The sequence below is a fragment of the Barbus barbus genome, assembly GCF_936440315.1.
Source record: "Barbus barbus genome assembly, chromosome: 50".
NCBI classification, from domain to species: Eukaryota; Metazoa; Chordata; class Actinopteri; order Cypriniformes; family Cyprinidae; genus Barbus; species Barbus barbus.
In genome coordinates, this window is record NC_136728.1 from 7375998 (window position 1) to 7395209 (window position 19212).

General features: G+C 36.9%; 1 protein-coding gene across 4 annotated transcripts in view; it reads left to right on the forward strand.

The window, feature by feature from the left end:
* The window catches only part of LOC306868469 (tight junction protein 1-like), a 62820-nt gene that overhangs the window by 23568 nt on the left and 20040 nt on the right, over positions 1-19212 (forward strand). For all 4 annotated transcript variants that reach the window (XM_079414650.1, XM_079414652.1, XM_079414649.1 and 1 more), the window contains exons 2-9: positions 4520-4576; positions 6746-6870; positions 7925-8027; positions 9312-9645; positions 12883-12989; positions 13173-13341; positions 14091-14235; positions 19025-19152. In XM_079414650.1, the coding sequence (XP_079270776.1) occupies positions 4520-4576; positions 6746-6870; positions 7925-8027; positions 9312-9645; positions 12883-12989; positions 13173-13341; positions 14091-14235; positions 19025-19152 (1168 nt within the window). The remainder of the gene's footprint in view (positions 1-4519; positions 4577-6745; positions 6871-7924; positions 8028-9311; positions 9646-12882; positions 12990-13172; positions 13342-14090; positions 14236-19024; positions 19153-19212) is intronic.

Consider the following 19212-nt stretch of genomic DNA (forward strand, 5'->3'; position numbering starts at 1 on the left):
TAAACCCTCCGGCTCGTGACCATACATTGAGGTCTAAAGACACGAAACGATCAGTCTGTGCAAGAAACTGAACTGGATCGCAGACTTATAAGTGCATTACTGCCACCTATCTTTCAAATGGACCATTGCCACTCTATTTACAATCTCAATTAGGAGTGTCAGTGGTCCATTGCATTGCATTCTGGGATTGCATTCTCTGTGAAGAACACTTCATGTTAGCAGTTGGCATAATAAAAAAAAATAGGCAGTTCAAATCAGAAGCCCTACTATTTCGGTAGAGTTGGATATTAGCATGTTGCTAAGTTAAATGCAAAAAAAAAAAAAAATTTTTTTACTGAGCTTGTAATAGGGCATTATATTATGTCATGCTTTCTCTATGAAGAATACATGTGATGCTGCCTAAAAATTTGGCCAAAACAAGATATTTTGGCGTAATCCAAAAACAATTGTTTATACCAAGATTTTCGCCTTTTATGCCTTCAAGGGATAGTTCACCCACCCCCCCAAAAAAAGAAAAAAATCTGTAATCCATTTATTCATTCATGTTGTTCCATGACCGACTTTCCTCTGCAGAACATTAAAGAATTTATTTTGAAGAATGTCTCGAATGTCAAGACCATATTGGACCACTGAGACATTTCTCGAATACCTTCTTTTGTCTCTCACAAAACAACATGAGTAAATTATGATATAGTTTCCATTTTTTTGTGAACTATCCCTTTAAGTGCTGCAGTAATGCAAAGAGTATGTAATGCATCTTTGAGAAGACAAATAAACAGTTCATGTGAATCATCTTTCAAGGACGTTCTCGTGGTATTACAGTCGCTCTTGAGGCTTTGACTCGCTGGATTAATGTCTCCCTATGCTGTTTGGGTTTTCTTGTACGGAAGATTTCTGTGATTCAGCCTGTTGTTCAGTAGAGTGACTGTCTAATGCCCCGGCCGGCAGATCTGACAGATCTCGAGTGCGCTCGTTCAGCGTAAGTAGCATTAGTTACAGAACACTTGGAATTGGCCATCTGTGGTGGATGCACTGAACGTTTACACTTTTTAACATTCAACAAGGGAGAGAGGAATGGAATAGTTTGTACAAGAGGCAGATGGAATTTCTAATCCACTTCCTTCTACGTGATGAAATGGGCTTGTTAGGGAATGAACGCAGTGATGTGGAGTCACTGACTGAATCTGAGAGGGCTGAGTGACGTCCCAGTTCGCTGAAAGGAGCTGTTGTACTCACAAGGACACAGGTTCGATTCTAGCATACATCATGGACTGATAATGAAATCTTTCTTGTAGTCGTCTTTCCTCAACTAGCTTGTCAGTTTTTACTATAGTAAATACTATAGCTATTGGTTTGTTTAATTTTCTCATCGCATTCAGTTGCTGTGATCTGCTGCATTGCAGGTTCATGGATTAAACCATTGATTGCATTGCTTTATAACTTACAGTTCGTTGGATTCAAGGTATATAGTTTCATCAGTTCTTGCATTCCATTCAAATTTTGTCTCATTTTTAAAATCCATGTCTAGATTCATCCTCTTGAGCACTGCTTCTAGGTTACAGTTGAGTTCAATAGTTGTCCTCATGTTTATTTGCATCACAAAAAATTAATATGGCATCTAACCAAACTAAAGTCATTCTTTTTGAGTATAGTTCTGTCCAGCTTATTATTTCGTGCAGCACCACTATCCCGCTGAGAGTAGCTGTGGCTTTAACAAGCCTCAGAGAGATGCAGGATATGTTAATAGCACCGATCGATCCCAGCAGCTCCTCATTGCCATGCAGGGCACAGGTGAAGGGTTGAGCTTGCAGTAATTGTCCCCTAGGTCAGCACATTTCCCACAACGCACTGCCCTCGGATTTTCTCTCTTTTCTTCCTCCCTATTATTTCTTGCTCTGGGTTTTATATTAATTCCTAGTCCGTCAGTCAGGTTTCATTACACTATAATCGTCAAACGGAGCTTGTTTGGCTGATGTGCCTGCATTCGGTGAGCGATATGGTGAGCAGCACCAGATCTTCCAGAAGAAAAGGCATATTCTACCTGTCCCGATATGGATGGTGAAAAAAAAGACCAACACAGTGACTCTGTAGATGCTGCAAAAAGACTTCATTTGGTCAGATAAGTGTGCAAGTCGAACCAAAACTGCTTGATCTTCAGAATTCATTCACGGGCGCTTTATAAAACGTGGTTGAGATTAAAGGGATCAGAGTGCGGTCGAGTTACAGTCGTTTTTTAGCCTTGGCAAGAGACCGATAACCATAACTCTTGCTGTCAGGGTGTAGTAGATCTGTTTAACTAGCTGTGTGCTAACAAGATGTGTGCGGATTGAGATGGGCCCGATGTGAAGAGAGCTCTGAGCCGCGAAGCGGACGAGACCTGAGTTATTGTCTGTGAGGTCAAAGGCAGCAGACGGATGGACCGAGGCTTGATCTCTCGGCTCGTGAGGATGTGACACGGGGACGTCACTCATCCTTCCTCTATCACCGTGAGGTCAGGAGATGATCGTTCTGGCTTCACACAGAAGGTCATCAACCTCTCATCACCGTTTCCATTTGTAACACAAACCTCCTCCATTTACACAGCCAAAGCTCCTCGTCCCAGCATACTGTACCTATGGATTTGCAGACATAAGCCTTACTTTTGAATGTTGAAAAATGTCCTATTGATGTTTGGCATCGTTTAATAACGTAAAGCCTAAGTTATACTCTGAATTTTTGTGTCTCATTTGAGCCATTAGGCTTTTATAGTAATTTATTGATAAAGTAAATAATGCTGTTTATTACTGTATATTTTATAGTGTTGTTATCATTCTTAACTAATTAAAATAAGTTACTTAAAATAGCTGAAAAAGCAAAAAAGCTGAAATACAACTGAAGTATGAATATACTGTATATTGTGTGTATATGTGTATATATGTATATACTGTGTGTGTGTGTGTGTGTGTATATACAATGCACACACACACACACACATATATATATATATATATATATATATATATATATATATATATATATATATATACTCACACACTCTCTTTTTATTTGATTGTAAATGCAATTAATCAGTAATATTGTAAAATATTTTTAGCCATTAATTTTTTCTGTATCAGTTACTCAAGTCATCTAATGCTTACTTTCTTTAAAATCTTAAAAAAAATTTTTTAGAAGTAATAACTGAATGTAATCTGTAGCTGATTAAAAAAATCATATCAAAGAAATATGACCTTCGCAACTAAGTAAAATAATTTTAAGTTGAAGTACTAAAATGACCAAAGCTTAAACTGAAATAAAAATAAATCTACATAAAACTGAAAATGTAAAAATAGAAACAAATTAAAAATTAAGTGCTATAATAAAACTGTAAGTGTATAAGTAACTATTATTAATATTAGAAAATATTTTTTCCTTTCTTAATATTTCGTTGTTCATTTATCTAGATTTTTAGTATATAATTGGAAATTATTTTTTTTTAAGTCTAATTGGAATTAGTTGACATGAGAATGTTTTATTATTATTACTCATTTTAACTTTGTGTGTCAATATTGCTTATTAACACTCAAAGGTGGTTTTGGTCCGTCCCTAAACATACAGTAAATAAACATCCTTGTCAATTTAGGATGAAGTTTTAACAAATGTTCAGGGGTCTTATACCTGGTCTTGTTGATCACATGACAGATTTCGTCTTTAGTGAAATGAAGAATGTTGTAGGAGGAGAGAGTGAAGATTCACTATTAATAGATGAGTGTGTGTGTGTGTGTGCGCAGTGGTGGATATCCTGCCAGGTGCTGTCTCCGGTCCTGACACCGCTGACATTCCTCATCCTTCATGGATTTCCTCACTTGAGGTCTTGCCACGGGTGTGATTGAGTGGGCGGCCCAGTTTCTAGAGCTAGAACCCACAATCCTTCATGCTTACAGTTTAAACCATGAAACTCACATCTAAACCCTTCACCCTGCTGCTGTTTATTTTGCAGTAACAACCATTATCGCTTACATACAGCTACGTGTGATTAGATTGTGACTGTTTTTCCCAGTGATCTTATGATCTATAGGAGCACAATTGGTACGGCGTTGGCGCTGTTGCTGTGACTGTGTGAATCTGCTGTTCGCGATGACTGCATTGCAGAAGCCATGGAGAAATAAATGAATAAATCAGTGTTTGAGCACCTCAGGAGGCTTCGGTGGATGTCAGCAGAGACGTTTTTTTCCCCCAGTCCTTTCTTCTCCTCAAGCCTATAGCATGAGATTGCACCACTTTTGTTGTTTCCTTGTCTGTTACGTAATGTGTAGGAAGATCACACTATGGAGGATTTCCGAATGCTTTTACGGATGTTAAGCGCTGAGACTCCTTCAAAGACATTTCTGAATGTGTGTGTAACCCGCTTGGTTTTAATGAATGTATCCGCATCCTTTAGGCCGTGTGGGAATGTAACCAATTAAACTTGATGGTAATCTAACGATTTGTGTGTTTCTCTATTAATCTCTTTCTTTCTGTTTTTTTCTTTCTCTCAATACAGAGTGCAGCAATGGAGGAGACAGTAATATGGGAACAGCACACTGTAACTCTACAAAGGGTGAGAATTTAATCGGGTCTGCTGATGTGTCTGGAATCCCAGTATAAACACTTGTTTGTTTGATCTCTGTAATATCTCTATTCTTAGAAAAAATCTCCCAGAGTTAACAGTAGAATCATTCAGATGATATCGTCTTGTTTTACTTGTCTGTAAATATCTTTATCTTATTATTTCTGATATAATTGTGTTGTGTTCCATTAACAGATTTTTTCCACTTGTTTTAAAGACCTCATGATATGCAAACTCTTACTAGTAAAAGTCAGAGTTTGATGTAAACTTTTGCTTTAAAAAAAGGCTTCTACGAAAACTTATTTCAATAGGAAATACCTCAAAACAGGAAACTCAGCACTCATCAAACATACTTTCAGGATCTTTATGCATAAGTGGGGGAAAAAAAATCAGGAACAAGACAAAATACACTTTTGTAAGAATTATGAAAAAAAATTCTTTACCTTCTCTGGTAAATTTGTAATATTTAGGGTTACTCCATAATAAAAGTTGCTAAATGCAATGCGTAAAGCTAAAAATATCTATGAAGGCACACAGATCATTTCAATAGGAAATATCTCAAAACAAAGAAACTACTTAAACACGTATGGGGTCTTTCAGCAGGAACAAGGGATGAAAATCTGCCAACTGAACAAGACAAAAAAAAAAAAGATATTTATTAGTGGTGTCTCAATTTGTGTGTTAAACTTTTTTTTAGTTTAACGCGTTAAAAATATTTTATGCAATTAATGCAGGTTGGTCACCCCACTCACACCTGCCGTTTCTGTCACTTATTCTCTTGTCAAGAAGTGCATTTATTCAGTCGCAGAACATCTTTACGAGCACACGCTCCAGCTTCACTTCAGCGGAAGGCGTGAGTCAAACGAGCGAGGAAGCTGTGCTGTGCTCAACTCGTCAGTTCATTATAGAAACTTTAAGACCTGAAGTGAGGTGAAAGAGGTTCGGCTGACAAAAAAGTATGGGAATCCCTGCTTTACATGTCATAGGCAAGGTTTTGTTTTTCAAACACATTAAAACACAAAATCATTTGATTTCTTATTTACATGTAATGAAATCATGTAAAAAAAAAAAGTTACTGTAGTCTGATTGTGTATTTTAAAATGGCTACTTAATTTTTGGAATCTGATTACGTAATCCAGATTCAGGAGATACCTCAAAACAGGAAAGAAACCACTCGTCAAACTTTTTATGGGGTGTTTTTAGCAAGAACAAGATGGTTATATTCAAATAAACATTTGCATTTCAGATTAATTTAGATTTGTCTGGATATTTAGACATTTTCACGGGACAACAGAGCAAACGTTTTCAGTGTTACGTTATTGGGTTACGCCCTAATAAAAGTTACTAAATATGTTTTGGGGAAACTTAAGAAAACCTCTCTTAGGATGCGTAGATGCACGCGCTTAGCTAACACGTTGCAGCCATGCAGTGCCTTTGTATTGCTGACCAGCTATAACATGTCGACAGTTTAACATTAGTCTCAGCCTCAGATGTCACGCCACGTCGTGTTTACAACTGTGACAAAGACCGCTTATCAGGGTCAACTAAATGCTGGATTTTCAAAAGTATGTGAAATATTTAACGTTTGCGGCATTGAATCTTTAAAATACATCTGAGAGTTTCACACACTCTCATATATATTAAATATATTTATGTATAATATAAATTATATGAATATAAATATAGACATGTAAATATTTTCAATATATATATTGTATGTGTCTGTATTTATATATACAGTACATAATAAATATACACAGAACACACACATATATTATGCAAATAAAAACTTTTATTTGGGATGCGATTAATCGTTCAACAGCACTACTAATAATTCACATTGCCTGTTAGCTGTCACTGTTAAAATTGTTTAAGTGATTCGTTTAAGTACTGTTGCAGACTTGAGGTCTGTGTTGTTTTACTCCTCTTTATATCTGTGATAGGATCTTTCTATCTCTCCGCCCTTCTCTGCCCTCTCTCTGTATCTCTCTGACCATCACGTCCCCTCATTTATCATCCTCCTCTTCTCGTCCCATATCTCCCATCTTATCTTTTCATTCTCTCTGTCCTATTCTGTCCCTCTCCAGCGCTTCCCGGCTGTTTTGAATGTTTTGGTTTCCCTCTCGCCTGTTTGTTAACATGTCGTTGTGTGTCTCACAGGCTCCGGGGTTTGGCTTCGGGATCGCTATCTCGGGCGGGAGGGATAACCCTCACTTTCAGAGCGGGGAGACGTCCATCGTTATATCTGATGTGCTGAAGGGAGGCCCAGCCGAGGGCCTGCTGCAGTAAGACTCATCTCTGACCCTCTTTACCATGAGAATGCCAGTTCAGTTCCAGTTTAACTCCCGAATTTGAGTTGAATTCAATACATTTTGATAAAATCGAATGAAATTCAATGTCAATATCATGATTGTTGAAAGTGTAGTTTGTATTAAAACATAATTTTTATGAATTACTCTTAAAGATGTTATGGTTTATTTCCAAAAATATTAGATTATATATTCCAAGCATTGATTATTGATGTTCTTCTTAATTTTTAAATTAAGCTTTTTACTCCAAATAAATTATGTATAAGGTTATGGAATTTGTATTGAAAACATGAAATTACAAAAGTGCAAATTTAAAGCATTTTTCACTAGTGCTCTCAGATTATTCACTTATGTAATTGGTTTTAAAAACATCCATTTTAATTGAGAAAAGTGCAAATTAAAAGCATTTTCATTAGTGCTCTTAAAATATATATATTTTTTAAAATTATATCAATACATTTTATTAAATTAGAAAAGTGCAAATTAAAAGTATTTTCACTAGTGCTCTCAGACTACTAATTAAAATAATTGTATCAAACGTTTGTTTTAAATTAGAAAAGTGCAAATTAAATGCGTTTTCACTAGTGCTCTCAAAATATTTTTAATTTGTATTACATTTATTTGTATTAAATTAGAAAAGTGTGAATTAAAAGCAGTTTCTCTGCTGTTCTCAGACTTCATTTATTCATAAAATTTGTTGAAACATTTAATTTTTCACATTTAAGGCAAAATTAAATGCATTCTTAATAGTGGTCCAGATTTTAACCCCACTGTTTGTTTATTTATAGTAAATTTATTTATTTACTAGAATGCTATAGTTACTCCAGAAATTGTAATCATTTTATTATATAATATATCATCATTTTTTTTATTAAATAAGATGAAAACTGCTCTTCACACTTATGGAGTTTCTTACCATGTAAACGCATGAGCGCACAGGGCTGCTGATCAAGCTTTGCTCCATCTTGCACTGAGATCAGTTGGAGTGGCACTTTTGCTTACTGCTTTCTGCTCTCTTTGCCCCCGGCAGGGAGAATGACAGAGTGGTGATGGTCAACGCCGTCTCCATGGATAACGTGGAACATGCGTATGCAGTGCAGCAACTTCGGAAAAGTGGGAAGAATGCAAAAATAGTATGTAGGCCCTTTTCATTTATTCTTTTGCTCTAGCTTCTTGCATTAAGCCACAGATTCATCATGTGAAAGTAATCATGCCATGTAAAATTAGCATAAGACTGCATAATAACATACAAGGTCATTTACATAGAATGGAAATATACACACACACACGTTTGTTTTTGTGAAAAGTGGGGACATCCCATAGGCGTAATGGGTTTTATACTGTACAAACTGTATGTGCTATTGCCCTACACCTACCCTACCTCACAAAAACCTCACTCTGTATGATTTATAAGCATTTTGAAAGGTGGGGACATGGGTCAATGTCCTCAAAAGTCACCTTCACCTTGTAATACATGTGTCATTATACAAACGTATGTCCTCATTTGTCACAAAAACACGCACACACACATACATATATATATGTATATATATTCACATTGCATTATGTATGTAATTTCTACTTTTATTTAAACATTTGTTTTAAATTTAGGAAAGTGTAGAGTGAAAATATTTTGACTAGTGGTCTCAGATTTATTTATTTACATTTAGTCATTTAGCAGACTCTTTTATGCAAAGCGACTTACACTTATTTATTTATACATTGTTAAATTAGTATATAATTATTTTAAATTCAAAGACCCACTTTTATTTATTTATTTTGCACTAAAATCCATAAGAGAATTGTTTTAGAGAAACATTAGAGATGAAAAATATTTGTTAAATGATGAAATTGATGAAAATGATGAAACATCATATTGATGTTTTTTTACGAGTGGTCTCAAATTAAATTTTTATCACAAAAAAGACCTACTTTTATTTATTTAGAACTAAAATGCATAAGTGTTTTAGAGGCACATTATAGATGGAAAAATATGCCCAAATTTTTTTACATTTAATTTGTCATTTTGTTTAAAATTTAAGTTAAATTAGGAAAGTTCATATTGAATTGTTTTTTTTTTTAAATACCTTTTTTTTTTTTTATTTTGCACTAAAATGCATAAGAGAATGTTTTGGAGACATATTAGAAATGAAAGAATATGGACAAAAAGTTTCACTAGTAATTGCAGACTATTACTTATTTATGAATTTATTTATAATTTTTTTTTTGTATTTTTATACATTTGTTAAATTAGGAAAATGATTTAAGGAAAATTAAAAGACCCACTTTTATTGATGTATTTTGCACTAAAATCCCATAAGAGAAAGATTTAGAGACACATTAGAGATAAAAAAAAAAAATGTGCCCAAAAATTGAGATTGTTGTGAATAATCACGTCTGTTTCTCGCTCTATCCAGACCATCAGGAGAAAGAGGAAGGTGCAGATCCCCATGGGGCGCACGGGTGAACGCGAGACCATGTCGGAGCACGACGAGGACGATGACAGCTACGAAGACGAGATCTACGAGGCCCGGAGCGCACGGAGCGGGCCGAGCGCCTACAGCGGAGGCGGAGCCACGGGCCGGAGGAGCAGCAGGGGCGACCGGCTGGGCGGGAGGAGGGACCGAGACAGAGAGCGCAGCGGCTCCAGAGAGAGGAGTCTGTCCCCACGCTCGGACCGCCACTCTGTGTCCTCCAACCTCCCCCCACGCCCAGCCAAGGTCACCCTCATCAAGTCCCGCAAGAATGAAGGTGAACATGGCCGCTTCGACCCTGCCTACCAGTGTTGCCCAATCACTTTGTCTTACGAATTATAACACTGTTGTTTCCAAGCAGTTTCTCATCCCTAAAGGCTCGTTCTCACCAAGAATGGTAACTATAACAATAACTAATATTAGCATCCACACCAACTGATGATAATGTTCTGGTTATTAGAAACTATTATATCACCTGACGCTTTAAATGCTCAAGCTCTTTAAAGTTGGGTGGATTCAGATTTGTTTCGTCGTTCATCAGCTGGAAAAAGTTGTTCTGGAAATGATGCCAACGATATCGTTCCTCTGTGTCGTTATTGTTAAAGTTGTAGGATGGACCACACTACAACTTTATCGTTAGAATTATCGTCCTTGGTGTGAACAGCCCTTATGACGCAACACGTTTCCAGCTGGTCTGCCCACTATGAAAGTGAAAGTGCTGTACAAAACAACATAATCACATATCAGTAAATAAATAAATAAAAGCTGGAGCTGGTCTAAAAATGCTTTTATTTTGCACTTTTTAATCTAATTTGAATATTTTCAGTACAAAATATACATAAATAAATCTGATATTTAAATAAGAAGTTAATTTGAAAAATTACAATAAACAATATACAGTGCTCTCCAAAAGTATTGGAACAGTAAAGACAAAATTGCTCTGTTGGCTGTGGAGTCAAGACATTTACAAATATGATTAAAAGATGAATATTAGACAAAACTACAGAATGTCACATTTTATTATTGGGTGATTCAACACACAGATGTTTTACCAGATAAGAAGTTCAGCACTTTTAGAGTTTCATCCCTCTATCTGATGTGAGTATAAGTATTGGAGCAGTTGCCTCACAGATCTTTCTAAGTGATCAGCTGTGTCCTGTTGCATTAATTCTTCAGATATTAAAAGCAGGGAATGTGTCGTATCAGTTATATCCATTACTTCTGTATTCTGAATCTTGCATTCGATGATGACACACAAACCAGGATGAAGATGAGGGATCTGACTTTGAGAGAAAAGCAAGCAATTTGGATGCTAAAAGAAAAGAGGAAGTCAATTAGAGCTCTAGCAAAAACAAAGAGCATGGAGAAATCAAGAGTTTGGAAACAACCAGCGACACCAGCAACCAACAACTACCTGATCGGCTGAGAAAACAACAGTAGTTGATGACAGACAAATCATAAAAGCTGTGAAAATGAATCCTAAAAGACGTGTCTGTAAAATCACCAACAACTTCCAGAAAGCTGGGGTGATGCTCTGACAATCTACTGTCCTCAGGAGACTTTGACACAGAATTACAGATGCTACACAGCAAGATGCAAACCTCTGACCAGCACCAAAAATAGAAAGACAAGATTAGAGTTTGCAAAAAAGCACAAAGGTGAGCCAGAAGAGTTTTGGAACTGTGTTTATGGACCGATGAGACAAAGATGAACCTTTATCTAAGTGATGGGAAAGCACAAATGTGGAGGAAAAAAAGGGAACTGCAAATTATCCCAAGCATACAGCCTCATCTGTAAAGCATGGTGGAGGTGGTGTCATGGCATGGGCATGCATGGCTGTCTCTGGAACAGGCCCTCTCAACTTTACTGATGACTTAATGTATGATGACAGTAGCAGTGTGAATTTGGAAGGGTACAAAACCATCTTGCCTACCAATATTCAAGAAAATGCCACCAGATTCATTGGGAAGTGCTTCATATTGCATCAGGACAATGACCCAAAACACCCTGCCAGTTCAGTCAAGGAATTTATAAGGGCAAAGAAATGGAAAGTCTTAGATTGCCCAAGTCAATCTCCAGATTTAAATCTGATTGAACATGAATTTCACAGCTGAAGAGGAGAGTAAAGGCAGAAACTCCCCAAAACAAGAAACAATTGTAATTGGCTGCATTAAAGGCTGGGAGAAGTGTTTCAAAGGATGAGACCAAGAGTCTGGTGATGTCTATGGGTCACAGACTCACTGCTGTGATTGTACGCAAGGGATCTGCAACTAAATAATAGCTTTAATCTTTTATATCTGCCTTATGTTCAGCTGTCCCAATACTTATGCTCACATCAATGAGTGGGATGAACTCTAAAAGTGCTGTTCTTTTTATTTGGTAAAACATTTATGTGTTGAAACGGCTAATAATAAAATGTGACATTCTGTAGTTTTGTCTCGTATTCATCTTTTAATCATATTTGCAGATGTCTTAACTCCACAGCCAACAGAGCAATTTTGTCTTTACTGTTCCAATACTTATGGAGGGCACTGTGTGTTTATTGTAAATTAATAAGTCACCACTACTGAAAATGCTTTTAATTTGCATTTGCTAAGTAAATAAATAAGACCAGTTTTTAGATATTTTAAAATTACGTATACTTAAAAATAAATGAAGAGTTCATTTGCAAAAACAGAACATTTATGTTCAAAAATTATTATTTTTTTTTTTTGCATTTCAATTAATATCAATCAAACTGCAATAACTAAAACAAAATACAGCTAACTAACACAAGAAAACACAATAAAAACATGATTTAAGAAAATTAATAACAGTTATGTTTTTTGCAAATAAACTCTTCAAATACATGATCTAATATGTTATATAATCAACTGATTACGTTTTTGGAGTAATTGGAGCATTCTGTGAAAGAAAGTCTTTCATATGATGTATAAAATTAGTACATTTCAAATATTTTTCAAAATAAATTAAATGTACATTGATTCCAAAAGTCTGAGACCACTAGCGAAAATGCTTCTAATTTGCATTTTTTCAAATTGAATACCAAAGTTTTTAATATAAATTAGATCAATTAATAAAGTCTGTGATGCTTTTCAAATTTAATGTTTTCAATACAAATAATATGAAGTCTGATAATTTATATAAGTTGAATTAAAAGTTGATTTGAATAATCACTTTTGATTTGATAAAAATATTTGTTTTAATTTAGAAAAGTGCAAACTAATTTTTCAGTAGTGCTCTCAGACTTGTGCTTTTCTCATAGAATTGCAATGATTTATTGTTATAATCATCGTCCTTGATGTGACGTGACAAGTTTCCTGCTGGTTTGGCCAAAATGAGAGTGAAAATGCTGCCCAAAACAACATAATCACGTCCAGTCAGAACATAGCTGATGTTTAACATTTAGGCCCAATGACATTATGCTGTATGCAGGTTTACGTCAGACAAAAAGCATCTTTATAACTAACGTATGCTAACATTGTGTATGTGTTTCTGCGGTTTACTCTGTAAGCAGAATACGGGCTTCGCCTGGCCAGCCACATCTTCGTAAAGGACATTTCCCCCGAGAGCCTGGCAGCCCGAGACGGAAACATACAGGAGGGAGACGTAGTGCTCAAGGTAAGATAAATGAGCACCTGTAGGGGAGGGGAAACAGATGGGAGGAGAGAAGAGAGTGTGTGTAGTCATGAGCGTGACTGAAGTGACGTATTTAGTGATGTGATGAATTCTGAGCGAGTGCAGACTTTTGCTAATGGAGATATATGATGTTGACATCTTTTCTTTCGTTTACTCTTCATCTAGATTAATGGCACTGTGACTGAGAATCTGTCCCTGATCGATGCTAAGAAACTGATCGAGAGGTCAAAGGGCAAGCTGAAGATGGTGGTGCAGAGAGACGAGAGGGCGACCCTGCTCAATATCCCAGACCTGGATGATAGCATACCTTCAGCTAATGCCTCTGACAGAGATGGTGAGAGAGTCTCTGTATAGCACACAGCAAAATGGATTTGATTGGCTCTGTTCAATTATACCTTCAAGTGATGTTTTAAAAATTTAGTGGAAAATCACAGTTAGTATGCTGTTACTTTAATTCACGAAGCAGTTTATCGTTCTACTTCATAAACTGAAATTCTTTTTTTTTTTTTTTTTCCTTTCTATTTAAATTTTTTTTTTTTTTTTTTTTTTAGAATATCAGTTTATGCATTTGGATTTATTTATTTTTAATCGGCACTGCAAAAAGCAAGCTAATTGTGTGGCATTATTATTTTTTCTCACTGAATATATATAAAAAAATAAGACCAGTGTTATTGTAGTATTATTTCTATACAATTAGTGTTTTTGGTTATTTTAATCATTAAAAATAAAGCTATAATAAATTATAAATATGAGAAAACTTGAACAAACTTTTAAAAATGATAAATAAAATCAAAAAAGTACTGAAATTACTAAAACTAAAATAAAATTACTTATTAATAAACTACTTTACATTAACTAATTAAATATACAAATTAAATAATAAGAATAAAGACCACAACATTTTTTAGCTAAAAATAAATGTATTGTTTTGTATATTTATGTAATTCTGAGTGTATTCTTATTTTATTCCATTTGTATCGTTTAGGGAAGAATATGAAGTTCCAATAGTAATACTTCAGGTTCACTTAGAACTCTGTAACACAGCACATGTAATGGTGTGAAATCATTTGATCTTTTTGTTAGAAATTTCAGACATCCACTCCGTGGCCTCAGATCATTCCAACCGATCCCACGACCGGAAGAGGAGCAGCCGCTCTCGTTCTCCGGACCGCCGCTCCGAGCCCTCGGACCACTCCAGACACTCTCCACCCCAGATCAGCAACGGCAGGTCAGATAGCCTTTCTGTTTTCCTCAGTTTCTTTGGTTGGTTGCCACACAAGATATTTTAGTAAAACTGAAACCAGAGGTCTGATTCATGCGAGACAAACGTACCACTTTTTGTAGCCAAATAATCTCCAAATTGTCCGTTTTTGAGGTTTTTCCCCCTCAACTTTTAGGTCCTCCTGTCTTTATAATATTCAACAGATTGAGTTGTATTTCAGCTTTAGGAGCTGGAGTTGCAGGCCTGCTCACCGCTGATATGAGAACTGCTTTGTGACAGGTATATGAGAGAAGCCTCTGTCAGACGCTACTGCAGCGCTTGACAAAACGCTCCTGTAAATTGGAAGTGTCATAGATAGATAAACCAGGGTGTGACAGCGGTAGAGGATGGGAGGAATTTCATCTCCTAAATGAAACCCTAAATATAAAGGTGAAGTGTGTAATTTTTTCGGCGGTAAAATACATGGAAGCATCAGTAGGCGATTTGTAGGTTGACTTATGAAGAGACTAAACTCTCTGGAACAATGAAAACCTCTGTTTCTTTGAGCGTCCCGATAGTCAGCTTTAGGGTTACTTACTCTTATCAAATAATTGCATCTAAGTAAATGTTTTAAATGAGGAAATTACACACTTGCCACAAGCCAGATTTGACCACACACATGTTTGCAGATCCTGTTCATGAAGTTTCTTCTGATTCTTGTTTTGAATCAGGGCCGCAGGGCCGACGGCTCAGAGAACCCGGCCAGTGTAAGTGTTTGGGTCCGGTTAATGCAGCGTCCCGAACTAACTAACGCTTTTGTGAGCTTTGCACTAAAGCATGTTACGTGGGCGCTTCTCAAAGTTGTGTAACCCAATGTGTGTGTCGTGCTGAAATGGTGTTCTTGTTTTACCTGAACTACTTGATGTGTTCGTTTCATCATCCCAATCCAACAAACCAATTTGGGCACATGAAATTCATTGCTTTGTATGCCAAATCCCAGCATGCATCTGTGACATCAAACACATCCCATCATTCTCATTTCTCAAGCAAATTCAAAGAACTGGTCTCAGCTGTGTGTTACCTCTTTTCTGCTGAGTGAAAATTAAAATAGGGGTGTCTGTCGAAAAAATGTACACGTACACACATAAAGGTCTGCTGCTGTCAGTTTGGCAGTGCAGACGGAAACATGCTGCTTTTAACATCGTTTGTAGTAGTTTCTTTTTGCTCCAGAGAGTTCTCCGTATTACTGGCACATCTGCTCAGCCAACCATCCTTGAAATTTGTCCAATAGGATTGAAGCACCACCTGCCCCGTGTGCAAAGAGTCCCAAAAAATTGGAATCTGTGAAGGCAGAGGTTGCTTCCTGAAAGCTTAGGCAGCTGCCTTTTTGCCCGTCAATCCAGCTAGATTGTGATTTGAAAGCTTTTTTTGTTGTATGGATGTTATCACTGAATTCCTGGTTTAGGAACCAATGGGTCTAATGGGCTGGAACCATTTGAGGAGCCAATTTTTGCGTCTCAGATCCAACTTTTCTTAGTTGGAAACGTGAAATGGTGCCAGAATGGGCATGGCACTGTGCTAACAAAATATGTTCTAAAAAGTTTTTAGAACATGCAACAAGTTTTATCAAACATTCTATTAACGTTACTAGAAGAAGTTTGTTCAACTTTGAGAAAACCTTGCCAGAATGCTCTTGGAGCATTCCCTGTTTGATGGGAAGTTTGAGAACATCCAGCAGAATTTCCTGTCACACTGAGAACATGTACATGCATGTACATCAAAATAGATATTTTTGCCTGTCTGTTACCTCCCATGTCACAAAGTTGGGTCTGTTAGCGTTCTCATGCTGCCGTGAGCCAGTCAGAGGAGTCATGATGATTTTCAGAGTGATTAGTCACATGGCATTTGCTGAACAACTGCCATTGCCATTGAGAGGGATTGTATACCTCCACTTTGTTTTAACCTTGTAAGTGTGAAAGAACGAGATCCAACATTTTTCCACTTGCTCTTTCAAAGTTGATTTTACCAGCCTGGTTCCGGACTGTCAGTCTGTTAACTAAGGGGAAAGACTGTGTGTTTTAAGATGTCCTGCCAAGTTCTTCCCTCCCTTTTCTCTTTCATTTGAAAACTAGAGAATCACACCAGTGTTTTGAAACCGGTGCTTGCAAAATAAGTAGGATCAACTCCTGAAAGAAAGAAGAAAATGTCTATACAACATCCAGTCAGACCAATGTTTTTGCACAAATTCATTGGGCACTTGGTGGACGCAAACCAAATTAGACAGATGCCAACATGAGCATGCTCTCATTCCCAAAACTAGTAATATTTATACATTTTAATGGGCCCTTTTTTAGTATTGTATGATTAAAAATTGGCACTGTTAGTTCGGCACTAAATTCCTATGTAAAATGTGGGTCTTGAGGCAAAACCAGTTGGGGAGTTACTGAATTACACAACTTACTCTAGACCAAAAAGCTCTTCACATTCCCGTAACAGAATGTAATAGTTCTTCAAAATAGAGCATGATTGGTAACCGCAAGTGCTGCCCTCCTCAGCATTGACTATTTTTCTCTCATAGTCAGTTTTATGGATCATAGGATCCATAAAGACCCTCGAACGGACAGTGATGGCTTTAATGCTTTGAGGTATAGTGCGTTATGCCATACACTTATCCTCAAAGTCATCAGCCGAGGCTTTTTATTGAGCCACACCGTAATTGCTGGGAAAGATATTTGTCATTGTCATGAATAAAACAGGACCACATGTGGCGGCCTGGCTCTGCAGAGATGGACAGTTTCTGCAGTCTGTGGATGTCGCCCGCTGTTGTTTACCGTGACAAAGGTCACGGGCCGGACCTGTCATCTTTGGCCACGTGCCGATTTTTGGAGTGCCTCAACGGCGGTGGTGCACCTGGAGTCCTTTTCTCTTCCTGTCTTTCTCTCTCTCTCTCTGTCTCTGTCTCCGCCATTACTCCAGATCAGATGGGCTGTGTTAAATATAGTCCAACAAAGGAGCCGCAAAGCACAGCTTTGACCTTCAAGACTACCTAGCTGCCCTAGCCACACAACGTCCTCCCTCTCTCCCCATCTACCTCGCTCTCATCTGCCATTTGTCTTTCAGTGCAAACAGTGTTTTATGGGTTGTGTGCTTAGGCTTGATAGTGTGGAAAAAAGCAGTGTTGTTTTTTTGGTTGTCCTGCTGAGAGCAGAGCATGCATTAATCATCAAAAGCTTTAACCGAACAGCACAAAAGCTCATTTCATTCCGTACTGTACCATATATTTTCAGTGTCCTGTATACAGGTGTATTATTGATTGTACTTTCACTTGCTGCCTGAAACATACTCTCCCAAGTACGTGAATTAGCGCTGGGTGCTTTCGAAACACTGCGTTGTGAAGTTTCGAACCCTTTGCAAATCATTTGAACGATTCGGAGCATGTTTCGGACTGTCACATTATTTTAGTAAATGAGGCTTTGAAATTTTGGTGGTTCGCCGCTAGTCACCTTTGAAGACCATAAATAATTTTTAGAAGAATTTGGTTCAGTTGATTCAAAGTTTTGAAAAGCTTTGTTTCCCCCATTGCATTCTCAGCATCCTCAAGGGACACTATAATGGACGTAAAATGTCAGTTTTCTCTTCCAGGTTGACTACTTTCATGACGGGAGCAACAGATTGAAAATCTTGCGGAGATAGTTACATTTGATTCCGGTTTAATAGCACAGATAATGATGGTTACTCTATCGCCCCCTAGAGTACAAAATGTAAGGTCTCGTATTAAGTAACCAAACCCCATTTTTCGTTCATGAAGCGTTCACATCTGCGTTTGGGTACTTGTGTTGAGAATGTTTCTGGCCTTAGGAGGAATTTTTTTTTCTTCATTTTATTCGATATCCCTGATTCATTTGAGCACATTTTAGGCTGTTTGTTTCAAATGAATCGGTAAAAAAAAAAAAAGAAAAGCAAAACGGATTTGTTTGAGTCATCAATCAAAGGTTTTTGTATAAGTGTGGTGTTTTACGTGTTCTTTATCTTTTTTTAAAAAGTAATAATTATCAGATTACTATGAACATTATCAGATATTGGATATTTGTATGACAGTCAGTAGATTTAGTGATTTGGTTTGTTTGGACTGTTCAGGGAGTCAAAAAATACAAACAAACACAAAATGCTCATTCACTGGTTTGTTTCAGTTATCACTCACAAGTTTTCCAGTAGTGTCTATATCTGTTTAAAAGAAGTATTTAGTTAAATACGACTTTACCAGTGCTACTGGTTATGATAATTGTTTTGCACAGTGCATAAGAGTTAGTGAAGTCAATTTGGATAATTATGTTTGCAGTTTGGTTCAGTTTCAATTACTGTTTCAAAAGACTGATTCATCAATTATCATTCAAAATGTATTCATTCAAAAGGGCAAAAGTCAATAACATTGTCTAAGTTATGCAAATTTGTGTTCTTTAGTAGTATATCATGTAAATATGTATGTTTGAGTTTAATGCGGTTATGATCCTTTTTGTTTGTTCCAGGTAAATCTATTTTTAAGGCTAAGTTGAATAATCATTCTAAGAAGAATTGATTCTTCCAAGTTTTGCGTTGCTTATGTTTCAAACATATCACTACCCTAAATGTTTTTCTTCCAAACAAGCTTCTCACATACAATCCACTGATTTAAAATGCTTTGCAAATCGGTTTGACCAAATCATTCAAAGACCGATTCGTTCACAGATTTACTACAGTAAATCATAACAAGACCAATGTTTAATGTGTGTGATTCTAACAGCTTTGCTTTGTGTTGTCCTTTTTTCTTCACTCACAGTCACCGAAGCCGTGATGAAGACAGGGTCTCAAAGGCCGGCCCGCTTCCCGTACCTGCTAAGATGGCGGAGGAGATGCCGAAAGAGCAGACGGCAGCCAGAGAAGAGAAACAGCTCCCCCCTCTGCCAGGTCAGAGGTCACTACACATGAACACACTGTGATCGAACATACATTATTCTCAACCTGGGT